This window comes from Microplitis mediator, chromosome 3, assembly GCF_029852145.1.
Source record: "Microplitis mediator isolate UGA2020A chromosome 3, iyMicMedi2.1, whole genome shotgun sequence".
Classification (NCBI taxonomy): Eukaryota; Metazoa; Arthropoda; class Insecta; order Hymenoptera; family Braconidae; genus Microplitis; species Microplitis mediator.
In genome coordinates this window covers 18,702,115-18,725,651 of record NC_079971.1, presented here as the reverse complement: position 1 = coordinate 18,725,651, position 23,537 = coordinate 18,702,115, and the positions used below count along the sequence as shown (strand labels likewise).

At 30.6% G+C, this 23,537-nt stretch overlaps 1 protein-coding gene and 1 long non-coding RNA gene across 3 annotated transcripts; one reads left to right on the top strand and one right to left on the bottom strand.

Annotated features, from left to right (window-relative positions):
• Window positions 1-1,287: 1,287 nt before the first annotated feature.
• Window positions 1,288-22,388, bottom strand: LOC130665600 (poly [ADP-ribose] polymerase tankyrase-2-like). 2 transcript variants are annotated; one of them, XR_008989561.1, is made up of 3 exons: window positions 22,191-22,388; window positions 20,512-22,097; window positions 1,288-1,691 (listed from the first exon to the last, which is right to left on the bottom strand). XR_008989561.1 is itself a non-coding variant. In XM_057466057.1 (2 exons), exon 2 carries the CDS (start codon window positions 22,075-22,077, stop codon window positions 20,911-20,913), a length of 1,167 nt encoding a protein of 388 aa, XP_057322040.1. In that variant the 5' UTR covers window positions 22,078-22,097; window positions 22,191-22,388; the 3' UTR covers window positions 20,122-20,910. The 2 variants fall into 2 exon arrangements, 1 of the variants encoding a protein (XP_057322040.1); XM_057466057.1 differs by lacking the exon at window positions 1,288-1,691 and having other exon boundaries at window positions 20,122-22,097.
• On the top strand, window positions 5,103-9,268 carry LOC130665622 (uncharacterized). The gene is made up of 4 exons (XR_008989563.1): window positions 5,103-5,117; window positions 5,209-5,357; window positions 7,285-7,393; window positions 9,067-9,268. It is a non-coding gene; the product is annotated as an uncharacterized LOC130665622 (long non-coding RNA).
• Window positions 22,389-23,537: the final 1,149 nt, after the last annotated feature.

Sequence of the window (23,537 nt, the reverse complement as noted above, 5' to 3'; positions counted from 1 at the left end):
AGCTTGAGGAGTCTTTTGAACTAGAGTTTAGGGCCCCTAAATTCGCATCTATTTTTACTCTAGAAGCCATGGCTGTGGTTGAAGCCTTGAAGTTAATTGAGAAGTCTCCATTTAAAAATAATGTTATTTTTTCGGATTCCAGGAGTGTGCTTATGGCTTTGATCTCCAATAAACATCATGGTAAATTATCCTTTTTGATTTATTTTATTAGAAGTATGGTTTTCCGTCTAAAACGGTTGGGCAAAAGGGTTAAATTTTTTTGGATTCCAGCTCATCGTGGTTTGGTAGGTATAATGAGACAGCTGATAGAATTGCTAAAAGAGCTATTTTTTCGGGTAAGGATACTTCTCTTAGCCTTCCCAGTAGTGATTTTAAAGGACTGTGGAAGGCATGTCTGCGGAATGAGTTTATGAATTGGTTCTTGTCTTCGGATTTAGATAAAGGTTCATTTTATCGTAATAACTTTTTTTATGACAGCTCACAACCATGGTTTGCGAAAATTCGATTGAATAGACGTGCGACTGTCTCTATCAATAGACTCAGGAGTGGTCATCATAGTCTAAAGTCCAGTTTAGCTAGGCTGGGTATTATTCAATCTGCCTTATGCCCGTGTAATATGGCTGAAGAAGCCCCGAATCACGTTTTTTTCCAGTGTTCCTTGTATGAAGAACCGAGAAAAATCTTAATGAATAGCCTTGTTAAGTTATTAGGTTTTGCTCCGTACTGCATAGAATTACTTCTTTGCTCTTTAAGCCAGGATATCTTCCGTGTCATAGGCAAATTCCTGATCTCAATTGATCTTTTTATTTAAGATTTAAAGATTTTTGTTTTTAAATTTTATTTAAACCTTTTATTTTTGTTCTGTATTTTTTGCATTTCAGTATTTCTAATTTTTAGGTATAATTTATGATATTTTGAATATTATATTATCTTATATATCTTATATCTGATATTTATAAGTTAAGTTATAAAATTGTTATTGATGTTACTTTGAACTATTTGAATATGTGCCTTAATATATATGTTATATTGGTGATATTTTTAGTTTGTAAGTTAGTTTATAGAAACTACTATAGATGTCATAAATAAGATATTACTTTTGTATTTACTATTGTTAAGTTGGCTAGATTGGGTTCGCCCAAGGCCTGTATGCTTTTCTTTATTTTTATTCAATAAAAAAAAAAAAAAAAAAAAAAAATAGAATTTATAAGATCGGTGATCATGGCCGAGCACTCTAAGGCGTAAGACTTAGGGCTCTCGAACTTGATCTTGCCCGGCGTGGGTTCGAATCCCAGCGATTGCTGAAAAAATTTTTCACACAAAAAGTATGAAGTCTTTTGGACCTGAGATTCATTCTGTCACCTACTTTGGAATTTGACTGGTTTAAAATAAATCTGAATTGATTTTAAAATTGAAGTTGACTTAGTGGCTGGATATGGGATTACCTGAAACCTAATAATATATATGTACACCTTAAAAAAAAAAAAAATAGAATTTATAAATTTGAAAAGAAAAATCTTATAATGGATGTGTTTGGCCGAACCAACCAGTTACATCTGGTATGTTTTCATTGAATTACACATCATAATCATTTTTTCCATGTAATACGCCCAAGTGAGCCACTTGTTGACCAGCATCCTCATCATTAAGCATTTACCTGGGTAACGACCATAACCTTACGTGGGGTAACACTATAGAAAAAAAAATAAATTAATTTCATTAATTTTTTCATGATATCATCATCGAAACTTGAAGTTTCGTGTCTCTACAGCCCGTCGAAACAAGCTACACGGAGAAAAATGGGCTTAAGAAATCTACGAATTTTTATTATGCTGTCGACGAAACTTGAAACAGGAAGTTGAGTTGCCAAAAAATTACTATGCTAAACTACAAAAAATATTATACACTTACAAATTACTGATAAATTATAATGAATATCATTTGCCTCAATGAGGAATTATAGTAGAAAATACAAAATTTCTAGAGGCTCAGAATAATAATTATAGTGCAGCATAATAATTTTTTGACCACTCAACTTCCTGTTTCAAGTTTCGTCGACTACATATTTAAAATTCGTACATTTTTTGTCTTCATTTTTCTCCGTGTAATTTCAATACGATGCTGCAAACAACTGCTAGCGAATTCGTAATTCAAAAATACCTTCATACAGCGGGCAGAAACATGCGTGTTTCTTCCCGAGGGAAGACGGTGTCAGTTATATTTAATGTTCATTTGCAGCCTTATTACTCTCATTTGTTTACTTGTCACTTCAGTTTACTCATTTCATTTTTTAAGTGACAGTTTTAATTAACCAAATAAAATTACTAAAAAATCAGTGAGAATAATATTTTTGTCTTATTTACTATTTAATAAGTAACTGTAAATCACAGATTTCTCATTCTCTAACAGTTTTCCGCATCATCGACTTGAAATTAACTTGTTTCTTATAATAATTTCTAATAATTTCTAATATTTAAATATTTGTAAATTAATTCATAGTATAAAGATGAATTAATCAATGCATGATCAAGTTCTCTCAGTGTACCCTGTGGAAAAGCTCTCATAAATTCTGATAAGATATTGAATATTTTTTATGAGAATCTATGAGTTTCGAAAGTATCTATGAGATTTAAAAAAATTCTCATATGAATTTTTATGAGAATCTATGAGTCAAAGCTTTTGATGTTTTCCTATCATGATTTCCGTACTAGATTTTTAAAAGAATGAGTAAGATTTTTTAATTTATGAGATTTTGTGACTCGAATTCCGCCAACAATTATGAGATTGAATAAGTACTTTCACTTCTATAAGATTGTTAAAGTTTATTCTAATGTATTTTCAATAAGAATTGATCAGGCGAATTCCGATGTTATAATACTTACAAAATCTCAATAAGATTATTTTTTTATACGAAATTTTCAGAATTTATAAGTTTTAGTAAGAGTTATCCTAGGAGATAATATCTTATTGAATATCATAAAATATTTGTCATATTTAATGAGAAAATATTTAACATGTATTTCTTCGAAATTTTATGAGACTGAATCAGGAATCACATGGACAAATGCAGACCTTTTTCTCATAGAAATTTTATGAGAATTAGTAAGAAAATCTATAATCGAATTAACTTGTAAAAACTTAAAAGATTTAATTTTAATTTAATAGCTATGTGATTTATGAGTTTTTGTAAGTTTTAGTTAGAAGGCTATTACTTATAAAATATTATGGAGTACTTATGAGATTTTATAAATAATTTCCATTCACATAAAATATTAATTTTATCAGATTCATTTAAAAATAATTGCTTAACTTCATTTTTTTTTTACAAGAATTTACACCAGAAATACTAATATTATCACTTTTTCTTGTACTTTGAATATTTTAACCGTTCGGAGATGAGTGAAAATATAAGTTTTTATGTGATTTTTTACAAACCCAGTAATGTATCTTGCCCCATTTTTTTTTTTGGTGCACGATACATTATTTTTTTGTAGCAATATTGCATTTTTTTGGTTAAACAGAATAAAATTTCTCGGAACAAGTCCTATTCTTTTTACGCAAGTATTTTTGTATTCTCCGACCAAAATAACAAAAGTTGCTCAAGCCAAGAGAAAAAATTTTTTGAGAGAAAAGATCGATATGGAGAAGGGGAAAGTCACCGGTGCTAGGCAGCAGCAGCGGGAGTAGTTCGGTGCTCGCCACGAGATCGCGCCTACGATTTGTAGTGTCCCTGGTAAGACATTTATTTCAGAAGTGTTATATTCCAAATTTCAATATGATTTTATTCGAGTACTCCTCTGTCATTTGACAGACCAACAAGTACCTGTTGGTTGTACTATAGTATATCCCATAATACATCATGACTTTAATATTTAATATTAATGTTTACTTGAGTAATTTTTGATGAATAAATAAACTGACTCAATTTCATTGATTCTTCGTGAATAGATTGCTAAGGATTTTCGGCATAAATACTCATAAAAATATTCTTGAGTATACATAATAAAAACTTTTTGAATTCATGCTAAAAAATTCAATAATTAAGCATATAAACCTTACTCAATCTCATAAATTTTTTTATTACTATATGGAAAATTACTGTAATCACATTGATTAATCAGTATCAAATCTTGTATGATTACTTCAGAAATCGTCTCATACAATCTTATTCATTTCCAAAATCTACTCAATTGTAACCTTTACATTTTTCGAAAACTTATAAATACTTATAATCACAATATTACAGCTTCTGTTTCTTATAGATTCTAATGATTTATATGAGAATTTTAAGAAAAATTTTTTTTTGATGCACCATCTATGAGAAAATAATTGTATAAGAATTTTTGAGATTTTTCGTGGACAAATACTGATCGTTTTCTCATAGCCAATTTTTTTTATGAGATTTTATAAGACCTTTTCCACAGGGTACTTGACTGATAGCCTGAGACATATTTATATATAAATTAAATAACTTTTAATTCTCACATTGTGAACCATGAAACAAGAAAATGATTTATTCTAACATGTGTTAAGATTTTCACTTTATCCAAAGATGGACAGAAAAAAACCGTTAACTTGATTCAAAAAAATTATAGTCTTCCGAATTTTCTTTCTTAAGAAAGAATTGAATCAATTGATTCAATAAAAATGAAACACTTGATTCAAAAACTTTCTTTTTGTTTAAGATGGTAAATTCTATTGCTCCAAAAATAAATTTATTTTTGAAGCGAAATTGAAATTTTCTTGGTTTAAGAAAACAAAATTCTTGGCTAAAGAAAATCAGTCATCTCGAATCGAATTACATATTAACTGGTACTTCATCAGCATGATCATCATCCTTAAATCTAGAGAAAATATTTTATGGATCAGGCATATAATATTTATTAAAAAATTTTTATAGTTTGCAACCAAACATTGTAGCAAATGTTAGTTATTTATCTTGTTCGATCAGTATTGCATTTTTTAAAATTGTTTACGATAACTTTGTTATCGAGTTGACATTTGAAATAATAACGAATAAACTTTTATAAGCATCATTTCTGGAATATTTTCTATGATATTGTGACACTTAATAATATTTCACAATATTGCTGCTTACGACGTAAACAAGTTCTTAGGTAAAAAAATGTCCACTTTTAATAATTGTTTGCGATAACTTTGTTCACGAGTTAATTACATTTGAAATAAAAAATAATAAACTTTTATCAGCATGTTTGCTGCAATATTCTCTATGATATAGAGTGACCATGATATTTGACAAGGTTGCTGCTTACGTAGACAAGTTTTCAGGTAACAAAAAGTCGATTTTCCAATGGTTGGTACGCAGAAGCTCATAGAAATTCAACGAAACATTACTGGTAAGAAATAATTGTTTTTCTTTAATTTTTAACAAAATAAAATAATGTTTTTTTTTTCTGCATAAAGAATAATAAATAGTTTTGTTATATATTTTAGTAGTTATAATTTATCGTTGCATATTTGTCTTTATATAGATATGTTTTATGATTCCCCTGATTAAACAACTGAATTCGACCAAATTAAAAATTTTAATTCTGCTATATTCTGTCGAATTCTGCAAAACAGAATTCAACTGAATTGAAAATTTGAATTTGAATTAAACAGAATACAACCGATTTAAAAATTTCAAATTCGTTTTATTTCAATTCAATTCGGATTCAGAACCAGAATTATTTTCGAATTAATCAGAATTAAACCGAATAGAATTATTTAAATTCGTTTTAATTTGGACAAAGTCTGGTTTTTCTGCCGAATTAGACAGAATTCATTTTTAAGTTAGATACCGAATTAACAGAATTTATTTGAATTAAATAGAATTAAAAACTTAATTCTGTTTAATTCGATCGAATTCAGTTGTTCAACCGGGGTTGTCAATTTTAATAATTTGTAATAATATTTCTCATGGTAGAGCCCTGAAGAAGTCAACAAAGTTGAAATAAAAAGTTTTACATCAGCTTTTTTTTTGTTCATCTTTCCTTTTAAACTAACCAGTATTATTATAATGGACTCAGAGTAATATAAAGAATATCCGGGGATTTTAGTGTATAATTTATATTTTAAATAAGATTTGATATGTCTATATAATATAATCTATATGATATATCTATACTAATATATAAATCTTCAGGCTCTGAAAATGAAATTAATAAGTAAAAAGTTATTTTAGAGTGGTTGAGTACTACTTTTCGATATTCATATTGTATGCATCTTTACCATCTTGTTCGTATTTTTCGAATGGTGGTGCTACTGGGCTTCTAAATTAGCTATAGTTTGCCACCAAATAAAAGACCAACTGCTACCAACCGAAAAAAGTCCAAAATTCTGTAGCCAACTTCGCATTAGCAACTTCATAAAAATTTACCATATAGTCTCCATAAGCGTGACATTTGTATCCATACACCATACGTAAAATTTTACACTTATGCAAGTGCAACATCTGACATATGACATCTAGAAAAGTCTAAAATATTGTAAGCGTGACATTTAAGAAACTTATTAATCTGAAAATGATACATTTGACGATAAATAAATCAATAAACTTACCAAGTATGTTATGTGCCGTTTAAAAATATGGACATCTTAACATAAAGACAACTCATACATTGAGACAATTGTAAAATGAGACTTTTAAAGGGCGCCATAAGAGGGCCCTAGCGTACAATATGAAAACTATATGGGAAAGTATGGATTTATCCAAGAATCGGAAGAATCCATAGGAATTAATATAGTAGTGTAGGGATTTATATAAGAATCTATGTAGAAAACCATGGGTATCTGGATTCCCATATAAGAAACCTACATATCTCATTTTTATCGTATCTTTGTTAGTTAAGTCGTTACCCTGATTAAACAATTGAATTCGATCGAATTAAACAGAATTAAATTTTTAATTCTATTTAATTCAGATAAATTCTGTTAATTCAGTACCTGACTTAAAAATGAATTCTGTCTAATTCGGCAGGAAAACCAGAATTTGTCCAAATTAAAACGAATTTAAATAATAATAATTCTATTCGGTTTAATTCTGATTAATTCGAAAATAATTCTCCAATTCCTGGTTCTGAATCCGAATTAAACTGAATTAAAACGAATTTGAAATTTTTAAATCGGTTTTATTCTATTTAATTCAAATTCAAATTTTCAATTCAGTTGAATTCTTTTTTGCAGAATTTGACAGAATATAACAGAATTAAAATTTTTAATTCGGTCGAATTCAGTTGTTTAATCAGGGAATAATTAATGAAAGTAATTATTATATTTTTACAGAACACATTAAGAAAAATCGAAAATGCCGAAATATATTTTATTGTTAGGTATCCTCATATTTCTGGGCCTTTATGCCTATGCAGATGAAGAAGGATGTAGAGACAAATGGGTAAGAAAATATCACAGTACAGTGATGAAAAAATTTTAACATTAATTGTAATGAACTTAAAAAAAATTCCCATTTTACCGATCACTGGATCTTCATCCCGCGCCTAACGGTCAGAGACCTTCGTTCGAACCCAACGCGTGGCTAAACGGTCACCCAGCCAAGTAGTGGCCATATGCTCAATGCTACTTAACTTCGGTGATCGCCCGAGCCACGCGCGTGTCGAACGGCTGCCTCAGCCGCTTCCCTTGTAATATACTATTTTATACTTTACTTTTAAGTCTCATGACTTTTTGAATTTTGAATTTACGGACTCGCGGGTAAGGACTTTTTGTAAATTTTATTTCCTATAAAAAAAGTCTAGTACCGCGAGTCCGTAAAATGGAAATGAAAAAAGTTATGGATCAAAATGTGAATCTCGTGAAAATATGTAAGATCAGAGAATTAATTTTCCTGATAGTTTTTATTTAAAAAGTAGAATTGAAGGTTTTTTTTTTTTTTTTTTTTTTTTAAATACTATAATGTCATAAATATAAAAGAAACAAAGTGAATTTATGGCTTTATAGATTTATTCAATTTTTTTCCCTACACGGAAAGAAAATTATGGGAAGTTTTGCTATGCATTATGGGAATGGTTCCCATAATGGTATGGGAATAGTACCTATACTACTATAGGGATGGTTCCCATATATTATGGGAACCATTCCCATAATAGTATGAGAATAGTTCCCATACCATTATGGGAATGGTTCCCATAATATTATGGGAATGGTTCCCATACCATTATGGAAATGGTTCCCATAATATTATGGGAACCATCCCTATAGTAGTATAGGTACTATTCCCATACTATTATGGGAATGGTTCCCATATTGGTATAGGAACTATTCCTATAATATTATGGGAACTATTCCCATAATGTTATGGGAACCATCCTTATAATATCATAAATTTTTTTTTTTTTCACAATAGTGTAGAAATTTCCCAAAATTTGAATTTTCTTGAATGTTTTGTGCTGACAAAAAATTCTTGTTAAAAATTTTAATGTTTTTTTGCCAAATACGATTTTTTTTTTCAATGTTCGAATTTTTGTTTTTATGTTTAATAATATTTCTGCGAATTGTAGAAGTGATTACCACACTTCTTTAAAATAATTTTTTCATGATAATATGGGAACCATTCCCATAATATTATAGGAATGGTTCCTATAATAGTATGGGAACTATTCCCATAATATTATGGGAATGATTCCCATAATAGTATAGGAACCATTCCAATTGCATTATGGGAATCATTCCCATAATATTATGGGAATAGTTCCCATACTATTATAGGAACCATTCCCATAATATTATGGGAATGGTTCCTATAATTTATGGGAATGGTTTCTATAAATTATAGGAACCATTTCCATAAATTATAGGAATGATTCCCATAATATTATAGAAAGTATTCCTATAAATTATAGGAACCATTCCTATAATTATAGGAATCATTCCTATAGTGTTATGGGTATCATTCCCATAATTATAGGAACTATTCCTATAATTATGGGAAACATTCCTATAATTATAGGAACCGCTCCCATAATTTATGGTCGTAATGCCTATGATGGTATAGGAAAAAATTTCACAAAATTATGGGAACCGCTGCCATAATTTTCTTTCCGTGTACAGTGTCATCCGGTCATGTACCACAAATGCTGTGATGGCTACGGATGTAACAATGGACATTGGTACCAAGGACACTGCTTACCATACAGGGAAATCAAAAAGTAGAAAATCCTGAAAAGTAGAAAAAAAATTGCATCAATTGCATGAATAAATAAATGTTATTGCACAATAATAACAATGAAATAAATTAACCCATGAAAAAATCTTTTTATGAAATTTTATTTATTCCCATACAAAGTCTCCGTTAATGGAAAAAATGCTGTAGGTTGGCCGATGTCTGACTGCCGTCGCTCGGCCAAGCATTGGCAATTAGTAATGGCCCAAACCTGGTTAATCATCAACAGCCGTTTAACGTTTTACCAAGATAGCGTAGTAAAATCGAAATGAATTTTTAATAAAATTTTTGAATGTATATATTATGGTATTACTGGTTTCATATCAGAATATGATTTTCCATAAAGGAAACGCCAGTCATACAACGCTGCCGATGGCTGGCCAATCAATGGCTACTTATGACTGGTCGATTATCGGTTCGCAACGTTGGGCTACTGTTGGTGAATCAGTGTTTCATGATTGATTGTTGTTCAATGAAAAAATCTACTAATCAATTATTAATTATTCAACTAACTTGTTATTATATAGTTTTCTTCAATTAATAATTATTTATTTTTGAAGTAAACTAAGTTTTAATTAATAAATATTTCAATTGTCCGATTAAAGTTATTTACAACTAACAATTCATATATATTTTAGTTCGATATTATTTGCAATCAACGACCGAAATTTTATAACTTTACATACAAACATTAATTTAATTAAAAACTAAGTCATAAAATTTTATAATAAATGTCATTTTTAATAATGGTGGTAGAGCAAGATAATTTAACTGGGTTCTTGATAAATAATCAATTAAATTTAATAAGTTTTATTTAACAAAATTATGTACTTAGAATAAAAATAATACGAAATTATTTTTTTTTTCTTAGTCAAAAATATTCATTAAATTGCTCATTATATTTCATAAAACCGAGTGTTTGAAGTAGACTGAATAAGTAGATCATATAAAAATATCAGTTTAACATTATTAGGTTCGTCCAGTAGCCAGTGTTCAGACCCAGCAATCAGAACGATGGCAGTTCACGACTAGAGCCCAGCAGAATTTTCACCGAGTTTTTTTCACATCATTTACCCCACTTAAATAGTTTAAACGTTAATGATCACGAATTCTACTAGGATTAAAAAAAATAAATTTTTTTTTTAACAGGGGTTATCAGATATTTTCGGCTGGGTTTTTTTCGGAAATAAAATCTCTCAATACAAAACACAGAGCGCACTTTGATGCATTACTGTCTAATCTAGCGAAGTGCGCTTTAATTGTTTGACAATATTCGTTTGTTTGAGAGAAAAACTCGGCCAAAGTTTCCATTTACTGCACAAGTGCAACAAAGATAGTACCGTTCGTGGACTTGAGTGTAATAGAGAGAAAAGATTTCTGGCTACCATTAATCGGCTGATAGTCGAGCGCCATTAATGGGCTGGGGTTATCATCCCGGCTATAAGCCGTTTATCGGCCAATAAACATTACCATTGTTGAGCCATTAATCGACTTCTTGCCCCAGTAATGGCCCGATCTAGGGCCGATTTCTAAACTTTGTATGGGTTACCCAAAATCTACGTCCACTATCGGATGTCAAAATGACAGCAAAAGTTAAAAAATAAAATTTGTATTTAACTTGCTGTCAATTTGCACTATTATTATAGTCAAAAAACTAAACAGCAATAAATTATGTATGTTTGAAAAAAAATTTGGTTATCAAACGGGATTCAGGTTTCCCAAAATTTACTCCCGGTATTGAATATCAAAATGCAAGCAAACTTTTGCTAAACAACTCTGAAGATTTTTCCCCTTCAAAATGAGAGTTTCATAAAAACATAAAAACATGATAATAATTATAACACCGGCACACAAAAAAAATTAAGTAGAATGTGCATTTGACCGGACCTACCTACGGGTACGTATTTTGGTCCGCTGAATCCGAATTCGAGGTCAGTTTGACCCCTACACCCTCGAAATTTCGAAAAAACTTCAAAAAACCGTAAAAATGATGAAAATTGGCAGTTTTAAAGATAAAAAAATGTTTTGGAACTAAACTAAGCGTGATTTGCATGTATTTCGATCCGCTGAATATGAATCGAAACTTTATTGAGACCACGAGCCATTTTAAATGTGAAAAAATCACACAAAACTCTCGAAAATTCCGAAAAAATATAGTTTTCATGATAAAAAAACTTCTTCTGCTCAATTCAGATAAAATTTTATATTTTTTGATGTCTTCAATTCGCATCTTAATTTTTTTAGTCTATTCACCCTCTAAAGCTGGAAAAATTCGAAAAAATTGTAAAAATTACCATTCATAACAGAAAAAAAATTGATTGAACATGATTTAATGCCTAAAATAAATACTCCTGTCCCTGGGTTAACGGCACACACACCGTTAACCCAGGGACTCTGCCAGATGTTCTGTTGCCCACCGTCACCACGTGGAGGTGCCCTGGTTACAGGCACAAGCAATTAAGTCTTCAAAAGTCAAAAACGAGAGTAAAAAAACCAAAAAAATTACTTTTTTCGGAATTTTGGAATGTTTGTGTGATTTTTTTACATTTAAAACGGCTCGTGGTCTCAATAAAGTTTTGATTCATATTGAGCGGATCGAAATACATGAAAATCACGCTTAGTTTAGTTCCAAAAAATTTTTTTATCATTAAAACTGCCGATTTTCATCATTTTTACGCTTTTTCGAAGTTTTCTCGAAATTTGGAGGGTGTAGGGGTCAAACTGACCTCGAATTCGGATTCAGCGGACCAAAATACGTACCCGTAGTTAGGACCGGTCAAATGCACATTCTACTTAATTTTTTTTGTGTGCCGATGTTATCACATACAGATGGTAATTATTCCCTATTACAAGATGATGATTAGGGTGCTTCGTTTGAGATGACTATTTTTTTTTTCCAAGTCTCATGTCAAAATATCATTGTACACATTGAAAAAAAAATTCTCACCAAAGATGAGCTCTTAATTTTAATTTTAAGTACTCGCTAAATGAACTGGAAATTTTCCCATTTGATTAACACGTAAATTTTAATTTTATTTTTTCAATTATCTATAGCTTTACGGCATTTCAAGATATTTGATTGACCATAGGTGGAAATCACAGAGGAATCGGTCCTCTTTGAAAGTGCTTGTAGCTAATTTATGTTTTGTAACCGACCTCACCGGTCAAAAATCTTAAAGCCAAGTTTTTCTCAAATTTCATGGTTTCTTTTATTTTACTCACAAACCATTAACTTTACGACAAAATTGTACAGAATTTTTTTTGTAGGGAATTTGATTTTTTACAAAAGAAGTTATGTAAGCCATTACCGTAGAGCTAGTAGTTTTCGAGATAAATCCAATTAAACATCTCAAAATTTGAAAAATCGCTAAAAATCTAAAAATTCCCATAGAATCCAATCAACTGCGACAAAAAACGCATAGAATCCCATAGACTGTATTGGTTTCTATGCGGTTTTTGTCGCAGTTGAGTGGATTCTATGGGAATTTTTGGATAGGGTAAGAACAGTCTAAATAAAAAAAATTATAACTATGTCGCAATTATTCAACGGAGTTTCTTTTTGCTATTGGTGCTTTTTTTTTTAATCAAGTGCTATATAAAATAGTGATGATGATTGAAGTTGACCGAAACTCAGTTTTAAAATTTGGTGACAGTAGAGCACTACCTCTCCGAGGTGTGCAATACATTCACTTTTGAAAAAACAAAATAGAACTTAATACCTGTTATTAGTAATAACGAAAACATTTCTTTTTTTTTTTGCATTATAAGATGCTGTATGTAAGTAATTGTAATTGTCAGCTCGAATTTATTTTCAAAAATTTGTATTCCTGTGTACGACCTTACGACGTCAACAAGTTTTTAGATAAAAAAATGTCCACTTTTAATAATTGTTTGCGATAATTTTGTTGACGAGTTATTCACATTTAAAGGAATAAATAATAAACTTTTATCAGCATAATTGCTGAAATATTCTCTATGATGTATAGTGACCATGATATTTAACAAGGTTGCTGCTTACGTAGACTAGTTTTTAGGTAAAAAAATGTCCACTTTTAATAATTGCTTGCGATAACTTTGTTAGCGAGTTAATAACATTTGCAATAATAAATAATAAACTTTTATCAGCATAATTGCTGAAATATTACCTATGATGTATAGTGAATATGATATTTGACAAGGTTGCTGCTTACATAGATAAGTTTTCAGGTAAAAAAATGTCCATTATTCAATGGTTGGTACGCAGAAGCTCATAGAAATTCAACGAAACAGTACTATCCTCAAAGTAACTTTGTACCACCCTGCACTGAAAAAAATAATCGCTAGCTGCTAGCGATTTTTTTCTTTAGCAGCTAGCGATTTTTAATCGTTAGCTGCAAGCGATTATTTCGCTAGCTGCTAGCGATTTTTTCTTTAGCAGCTAGTGATTAAAAATCGTTAGCTGCAAGCGATTATTTCGCTAGCTGGAAGCGATTTTTTCTTTAGCAGCTAGCGATTAAAAATCGCTTGCTGGAAGCGATTATTTCGCTAGCCGCTAGCGATTTTATCGTTAGCAGGTAGCGATTAAAAATCGCTTGCTGGAAGCGATTTTTTCTTTAGCAGGTAGCGATTAAAAATCGCTTGCTGGGAGCGATTTTTTCGCTAGCTGGAAGCGATTTTTTCGCTAACACTGACTTATTGGTTACTTGTATAAAAAAAAGTTAAGCATCGGTATAACTCGAAAATAAAACAAATACTGTTTTTATCATTAAAATAATTTATAAATATACATATAAATAAAAATATATATATGTATATATATGTATATATATGTATATATATATATGTATATATATATGTATATATGTATATGTATGTATATATATATATATGTATATATATATATTTACATATATATATATACATATATACATATATATACATATATATATATTTATTTATATGTATATTTATAAATTATTTTAATGATAAAAACAGTATTTGTTTTATTTTCGAGTTATACCGATGCTTAACTTTTTTTTATACAAGGAACCGATAAGTCAGTGTTAGCGAAAAAATCGCTTCCAGCTAGCGAAAAAATCGCTCCCAGCAAGCGATTTTTAATCGCTACCTGCTAGAGAAAAAATCGCTTGCTGCTAAAGAAAAAATCGCTTCCAGCAAGCGATTTTTAATCGCTACCTGCTAACGATAAAATCGCTAGCGGCTAGCGAAATAATCGCTTCCAGCAAGCGATTTTTAATCGCTAGCTGCTAAAGAAAAAATCGCTTCCAGCTAGCGAAATAATCGCTTGCAGCTAACGATTTTTAATCGCTAGCTGCTAAAGAAAAAATCGCTAGCAGCTAGCGAAATAATCGCTTGCAGCTAACGATTAAAAATCGCTAGCTGCTAAAGAAAAAAATCGCTAGCAGCTAGCGATTATTTTTTTCAGTGTGTAAACATTTTTGGGGCATATATTATAATGTATAAGGTTAAAATATATGAGTGATCTGTTAAAATATACTTATGATCAAAGAAAAAAAGTACAGGGTAAACATATAGTTTTTAAAATTTCCAATAGTCAAAATTATTATATTGAATTGTATAGTTCCATTGGCAGGATGATGTTTTTTAGACTGACTATAGTAAAAATTAAAACGTAGACCATAAATTTTAAAGTTTCAAACAATAAAAATCTCCAAGTCGATATATATAATTTCACAGTCGATCGTTATTTTATCTTATGCAACCATAGTAATAATTTTTGTTCTGAACCCTCATTTTTATTATTTCAAGTAATAAAAATATATTTTTTTCGTTCTATTTTATATTTTTTTATTTTGAATTATTTATTTCCGGCTTTTACCGTTGTTTTCGTAGTACAAGGTTCTATTCGGGTTTCTGATTTCACCCCTTCCCTCTCCCTTCTGCAATTGTCTGTTTTCTCATCGTCGTGCATCTAATTGATTGCATCCTTGTCTGTATTATGAATAACTAATTTAGTCGATACAGTATATATTTGTTCAAATTTTTATTTTGGGACCTCTCATATCAAGAAATAAAATTTCTTGAAACTAGTACACGCTTTTCGATTTAAGCGTAAAAACATCTTAATTTGAAAAAAAAAATTGATTAAAGATAAAAATTCCAAGATAACTATTTACTTTATTTTAATCCATATCTGAAGCTAAAAGTTGAGGATTTATGATAACTCACTAAAAATCGTAACATAAAGTCTCATAAGTAAAATAGCATTGGAAAATTCATTCTGTTTGCTATGCCTTATTGATTTTAAAATTCATATAACCAAAAGTTATCGAAGATCATGCATATCATGATAATTACTATTTTTAATTATCGAGCTTAGGATCTGCCCCTGATTGCGTAAATGGGGATAAAGCGCCGACTGCAAAATCTTTATTTATAGGCGTTGTTATGCGCAGATAATTATCATTGAATATTTTGTACTAAAGTTGCAAATATTTAGATCGTCTTTAGATACGTAAGACAATTATTTTTTATAATAATTTTATTTTAGTAATATTTTCAGTTTATCTAAAAATCGTAGAGACAGAATAATTTATTTTTCTGTAATCAAAGAACCAAAATGTCGAAAGTAATTTTATTATTGTTATCAATTTGCTTAATAATTGGCCTCTGTACTAGTGCAGTTGAAGGATGTCAGGGCAATTGGGCAAGTAAACTTTTATCGGTGACTTGGAGCTTTAATAAAATTTATAAATTAATAATTTTTTATAAATTCAAATAATTAATATTATATATAAGTAACTGAAGTTTTGCAATAAAGGTTCTGAAACTTTCAGCAGTATAATCAATATTTAATTATCGGGTAAAAAACAAGCAAAAAATCAGTTGATTGTTTATGTCTTGAAGAGATTAAAAAAAAAAATTTTGATTTTTTAAAAATTTATTATTTTTTTTAGTGCCACCCTCCGCAAGGTTACAAGTGCGGTTGCGATGGTTATACACTAATGCAAAAAATTAAAGGAGCAGAAAAATTTTATAAATTTTTGAGTGATTTTTGGAAGGCTGTAACTTGGTGAAAAATAATCGTATCGAGATTTTAAAGCAAGCATTTTATAGCTTAAAATCTCTAGTTTTAGTGCATTTTTTTTCAAAATTTTTTTAAAGTTCCGGTTATTGCAAACATGAGAAATACCGCGAGACAATAAATTTCAAAATTTTTTTTTTTTTTCCGAAGAGCCCACGGACCGCGGAAAAATTTTTTCAACTAAACAAATGCATAGCTCGTTTAGCAAATTTATCAAGCTTCAATTTGTTTTTTTTTTTTTTACCTCGTAGGACAATTTGTCATGGAGATATCAGCCTTCAAACAGAAAATGATCCTTTTGGCTTTGATCATCGATATTTCAGGTACCAATGATCGCACAGAAAGTTGAAGGGCGGCGGTGAAAACTTGAATAAATTCCCTATAAGACCCTGTCATCATTTTTCAGAAAAAAAATTTTTTTTATTTTTAACATCCATTAGAAGTAAGTACAAAAAAATGACTTTTTGTGGTTTTTTAGTAAATCAACCGCTACTCTGCAAATATCGATAAAAAAAAATAATGTTGCCAGGGACTTTTTTAGCTTAATGTACCCCCAAGACCCCTGCAAAATTTCCAAAAAATGTCAAAAGAACAATTTAGAGCACGAAAAAAAAGTTTCAATTTCTTTTTTTCTTCGATTTTTTTGACATTTTTTGAAAATTTTTTTTGTCATTTCTTTGCATTTGCTGAGTCACTAATGCAAAAATTTGAGAAAAGTCCAAAAAAAATAATTTTTTCATTTTGATTATTATTACACAATTAAAGGAACAAAACTTGCTCCTTTGATTGTTTAGCAAAATTTTGATCGATGATTCATAAAAAACGGTTCAATAGATCAATTTGAAAATTTACAGGGGTCTTAGGGGTACATTAAGCTAAAAACGTCCCTGGCAACATTATTTTTTCTATCGATATTTGCAGAGTAGCGGTTGATTTACTAAAAAACCAAAAAAAGACATTTTTTTGTACTTACTTCTAATGGATGTTAAAAATAAAAAAAATTTTTTTTCCGAAAAATGATGACAGGGTCTTGTAGGGAATTTATACAAATTTTCAACGCCACCCTTCAACTTTCCGTGCAATCATTGGTACCTGAAATATCGATGATCAAACCCAAAAGGATCATTTTCTGTTTGAAGGCTGATAACTCTACGACAAATTGTCCTACGAGGTAAAAAAAAAAAACAAATTGAAGCTTGATAAATTTGCTAAACGAGCTATGCATTTGTTTAGTTGAAAAAATATTTCCGCGGTCCGTGGGCTCTTCGGAAAAAAAAAAAATTTCGAAATTTTTTGTCTCGCGGTATTTCTCATGTTTGCAATAACCGGAGCTTTAAAAAAATTTTGAAAAAAAATGCACTAAAACTAGAGATTTTAAGCTATAAAATGCTTGCTTTAAAACCTCGATACGATTATTTTTCACCAAGTTACAGCCTTCCAAAAATCACTTAAAAATTTATAAAATTTTTCTGCTCCTTTAATTTTTTGCATTAGTGTATATGTTCTGCTTGGTGGTCCCAAGATCACTGCATAACACTTGAGGAACATGCGAGGATATATGGAAAATTAAGGGCCGCAATTGGGTAAAAAGAAATGATTTGATACATAATTCTATGAAAACCATATTACAACATGCGATAATAATAGACGGACTATTTCTAAGACAATACTTCAAGATTTTTGTGTATTTTTATGTCTCATTCTCTTTCTGTACATCTGTAATATTATAAAATAAATAAAAACGCAATTAACACACCTAATTTTTTGTTTATAACTACGAAAATTTTTAAAACGTAACTCTTTCGCTAGTAAGATTCTAAGGGAGTTCTTATGTAAATTTATATCTTAAGTCTTAAGCAAGTCAGCGACATCAGTCTTTTGGAAAGTCTGAAGCGAGACCTGGATACAAGACAATTTTTCGTGGTCGAAAAAATAAACTTAAAGTCTGTGATTCATAAATAATTAATTATTATTGTTATTATTAATAGTCGAGAAAAATTTTAATTAAATAATTTTATCTAGGTTAAAAAATATTGTCATTAGCCATTATCATTTGCGCTCGTAATTTCATGGTAAGAAACATTTTTAATATGATTATGAGAATTATTCCAGAGTGTGAACTTGGCAATTAGTGCTACCAAAAGACCATTTAATGAAAAAAATATGTCAACTGGCAAAAATAGTGGGAGGTAATTTTATCCAATAGCCACTTTGTATACAAATTGACATCAATTCGGTAATCTAGCTCGAAATGGACGCAAGTCAAGTTTTTGAAGGACGAAATGCCAGTAAAGGTGCAAATTAACATTTGCTGTCAATTTGCACTCATATTGTAGTCAGAAAACGACAACAAAAATTGACGTTTTATTTGATGGAAAATATGACCAGCTAACTCAGGATTCAGGTTCCCCAAAATCTATGTCCCAAGGGAAGAAACACGCATGTTTCTGCCCATTGTATGAAGGTATTTTTGAATTACGAATTCGCTAGCAATAGTTTGTAACATTGGCTTGAAATTAGCTTGTTTCGACGGGCTGTAGAGACACTGAAGTATACTGTATAGTTACAGTAACAATACGAAAAAGTTATCTACTAGATTGTTACTGCAACGATCTACTGTATCGTTCTGACAACAATACGGTAGATAGCTCTGAGACATATACCGTATCGTTCTGACAGCTAAACCGTATCGTTCTGAGCCCTATCTGACGTCACGTGCGTTGCAAATGATATGAGACGTTTAAAAATCTTTATCATGTCTGCTAGCAATAATTATACCCGATACACAAAATAGACGCGAAAATGGATACTTAAATAAGTTAGGTGGTGCCGTGTGAGGTGGCGACTACGAAAAGTCGTATTCGCTATGAGTGTTACTGCAGCGCCAGACAAAATATGAACTACGGGAGGCTGTCAGAGTGCGTTTTTATACTTATGTCAATAGCAAGAAACATAAAAATAAATAAATATTATAAATAATAGTAAAAAAAAAAGTTATAAAAAATATGTGACAGTTTTATAGTAATTGCAGTTTTGTTTTTTAGTTAAACGAATCAACAACAATTAAGTATAATGATAAAAAATAACAAAGAATGCAGTAAACATTTAGGTTTAGTTGTTTGAAATTCATATCAAAGTCAAAAAATGATACTAAAGAAAAAATCAAAATGAAAAATAAATAATTAAATAATTATCTCAATGCAATATATAAATATTTATTTAATTATAATTTAGTCATAATAGCCTCCCGTAACGCCGAAAGTAACCACTGCGAACGCTTCAGTTGATTTAATTTCCCCTACCATGGCTTCACTCAGAGCGAATAGGGCTCACAGCTATCTAATTGGCAGGGAGCCTAGTATATGGTAGGGACAACTGAAACGATCGCAGCGCTCGCTGTGGATACAATTTCGTTAAATCATGCTCTCTTTGAATATAAACACGTGAAAATTAAGTTTAAAAATAGTTCATAATAGTTATTGTGTCGTTAATGTTTGCCTTTGCTCATCGTTTTAGGTTAAAACAATATTTTATAATTTATTGATTCAAATCCGGTTTGGATAATGATTTTTATCATTGCCTAAAAATTAATTTTTAACCCTTCGTTACTCGCGCTATACGGTGATTCCCTGTACAACACTACTTAAGCTAATAGAGTTGGCGTGAATATGAGTGAGACACTAGAGAAAGCGCGTGTAACGGAAGGTTAAAAAAACATTATGTTTTTTTAGTTACGATTTACAAGCAAATTATCATGAATTAAAATAAAATTATTTCCTTCAATTTTGTTAAAAAACTCAATTGACTATTCTACTATTTTTTAAACCATTATCATTGTAGTTGTCATATATTATTTGTTTAGATTTTATCGGTTAACCTTATTCTATTCTAAAATAATAGTGTTTATTATTTATTAAAAGTTTTTATACTTAATTTTTTTATCGAAATATATTCAATTTAATTTTCTCTATCAAAAATACAATTACACTTTTTTATTTATATCATTATAAATTTTTATATTTTGTTTTGATAACGAATTTTTATTTTTACACTGATTTTATATATCTTTTATAATTCTCGAGCATGATTTTTTGTAGCCATCAGATGTCGTTTTCGTCGCGCTCCCTGCCAATAGATAGTTACAAGAACGATACGGTATTGTTACCATAAGTATTGTTGTGGTATAACGATCTACGAGTTGCTATACTTTAGATCGTTCGAGGAGCTATATTTTTTTCTCCGTGTATCATGAAAATTATAATTTATTTTACAAAATTAACCTACTTACATTTTGTTGTTACTTAGTGACTGCATGTATGTTGGCCTATTGAATGCACCTAATCCATTTTTTTTCAACTTTCTTTTATTTACAATTTCTTCTTAACTTATTGCTTTTATTTTATTTTCTACAAATATTTTACACGATATTATAATTTTGCATAATCAATTAAGATGCAGCTAGTCAAAATTTATAAAATATAATTTGATTTGGTGCCTTGTGAAAGTTACAATGCACATTATGAATTCTGTTTGATGTATTTGAAAAATTTCAGTTATGAGTAGTTTTTATCATAATTTTATATTGTCCTCATGCTACTATTATCGTTGTATTTTGTCTATAAATTTCTGATGTGAAAAATAAAGTAAAATTCTCTTGTGTAGGAAAGAGTTCACTTACAAATAGTATTTAAGGATGGTCAACTACAATTATTTCCTCACCAGCCTTTTGCAACCTTTCCACCAATTTAACCGCAAGGTTTTTATGCCCATTAAGAATAGCAACTTGGACTAATGAATTTCCTTGACGATTTCGAGCATTTGCAGCCGCAAGAAGATCATCTTTTTCTACTTCCAGTCTGTTGATGATTTCGCCGAAACCTTTTCTAACTAATAAAAACAATTGATCGACAAATTTAAGAAAGCCAACGACTTCATGGTCTTCAGCGAGATCAATAGGCTCCTTGCCATCTTTGTTGTCAATGTCGTAAATGGCGCCATGTCTCAACAGAGACTTAACAACTTCCAAGTAACCATTTTTAGCGGCGGTATGAAGCGACGTATTGCCACCAAGTGTCTTAGTATTGACGATACTATTCAATTTACCGGGACTAACATTTTGCAGTAATAGTTTAACAACTTCTATGTGGCCTTTCGAAGCAGCCAAATGCAGTGGCGTGTTGCTTTTGTTACTCAGGGTAACTTGGGCGCCACTTTCTAACAAGGCGTTTACAATATCTACGTTGCCGTCGTAAGCAGCCCAGTGCAATGCTGTCCTTCCATCGTCGTCTTTGAAATCGGATACCATTTGATTGCAATTCTCAACCGTGAGATTATCATCTTTGATAGCCTTGTATGGAGCAGCCTGCAATCTCTGGTTGACTGATTTTAAGAAGTTTTTAATCGGAACGTCGATGTCACGTTCAACCATTTGTATAAAGAATCTCACGTCTTCCGCCAAGTCACTGTGTAATAAGTTGTAGTACTTGGTGCCTTGTCCTTTAGATACGAAGCATTCGGCCCTTCCACCGTAAGCTTCGTCTGTGTATCCTGATGATATATGTTTTGGATTAAATTCTAGTGATGTCAACAACTTATCCACTGGTTCCAAGTTTTCGTCTAGTGAACCCATGCTAATTTTATGTTGTTGAACTAAGTGATGAGCGTTTCCTAGATAGTAAGATCCTTCTTTAAGAGTCTTCCAAGGAAAAGGGTTTTTCTCTGGGCCATATGGATGTGACAAGCTCCGTAACATACGAAGATATATATCAGAAAACTTTAAATGTGATTCTGCCCATCCTTTAAGTATTTTAAGTCGGTCTAACTCAGAAAGCTGTTGATCTAGTTTTTGGGACATTGTTAACAATTGCGATAAAACTGTAAATTTTTTAAAATAAACATCATTAAAAAAACTTTAATTGTTTCCAAGTTATTTTTTTTAAATAATACAATTGAAAAATTAAAACCCACCAGAATGAAATTTTGATTCTTTTATTTAGATAATTAGTTAAAATGATGGTGAATAAATAAATTAATGTACTAAATACACACGTATTAGGACGAGGAATAAAATCTTACTGTGAATCACATGCAATTAGATTAGTAGATTAGACTGCGATGACTGTTCTGTTCATGGAGACTAAACCTACTCACTCACTCACTTTTGTGATGTCCCATCGCGATCCACCTGCCCGATCGAAATGACCCCTCGCGGAGTTAACAAACAATCTCTTACGCGGGTTATTTAAATATAATTATATTTAAATAAATCGTGGGAAATTCTTGGGTTTTTCGGAAGTAATAAATAAGAGTAATAAAACATCTGGTCACTCGAAGCTTGTTTAAAATAAAATTATAAACGAAAAACCATAAAAGGAACTTATGTTTGAAATCCTTTGTTCGTTAAAATTAAGAGAAAGTTTTGTAGACATTTGTAAGTTATTTATAAAAATTCCGTGTATTTTGTAGTTAAGTAGTTTTAGAGATTCAAGTACCCTGCCATAAATTTTAATAAGAAAATTTCTTAAAACTGTTATGTATAAAAAACTTGAGTAATGGAGGGTAAGCCGATTAGAGACCGCAATAAAATTCGAGCGGTCCAAACATCTGTAAGGGTGAAAGCCTTGGACCTAATGGCGGGAAATACCACATGACTCCAGACAACGTAGCAACTGTAGAAAAGGATCGACCAAGCCACGGAACGGAGGATTCAACCTCGAGGGGCGGAGATACTCTGTGACGTCATGAGGCCCCGACTACGTCCCCACATCAGCCAATAAGAAAACCTTACCCCGCCATAGTCTCCAGGGCTGACGCCCCTTCTAACTTAGAATAATTTTAAGATTGATTTTGTAAGGCAGAATTAGCCAGAAGCTCGAGCGCGAACGTCGTTGTACTAAGCAAAGATATACTTACAATTAAAAATTGTTCAACCAACTTAGAAAACCTCGTTTTTTCTGAACAGCCTTTCACCAATTCATAATCAACCTACCAGAGCTGAGTATTTAAATACTCCCGGGCGAAGTGGCCCTAGTATACGCTAATTAATTTATAGAGAATTAATTAATCGACCTCCCGATAGGTGGAGGTCATAACAAAATTGGTGTCAGAAGTGGGATTCGCCGGCTTTGGTACGCGATTCAAATTGGTGAATAAATAAAATAATCAAGTTGGTGAAAATATACAAACAATAAAAAGTTAAATCAGTGACTGTGGAAGTGAATAAGTGTAATAAACTTTGAGTGTTTTAAAATAAATTACTGCGGACTCATATTAAAGACAAATAGTTTATTTATCAACATTTATTTGTACATTAGA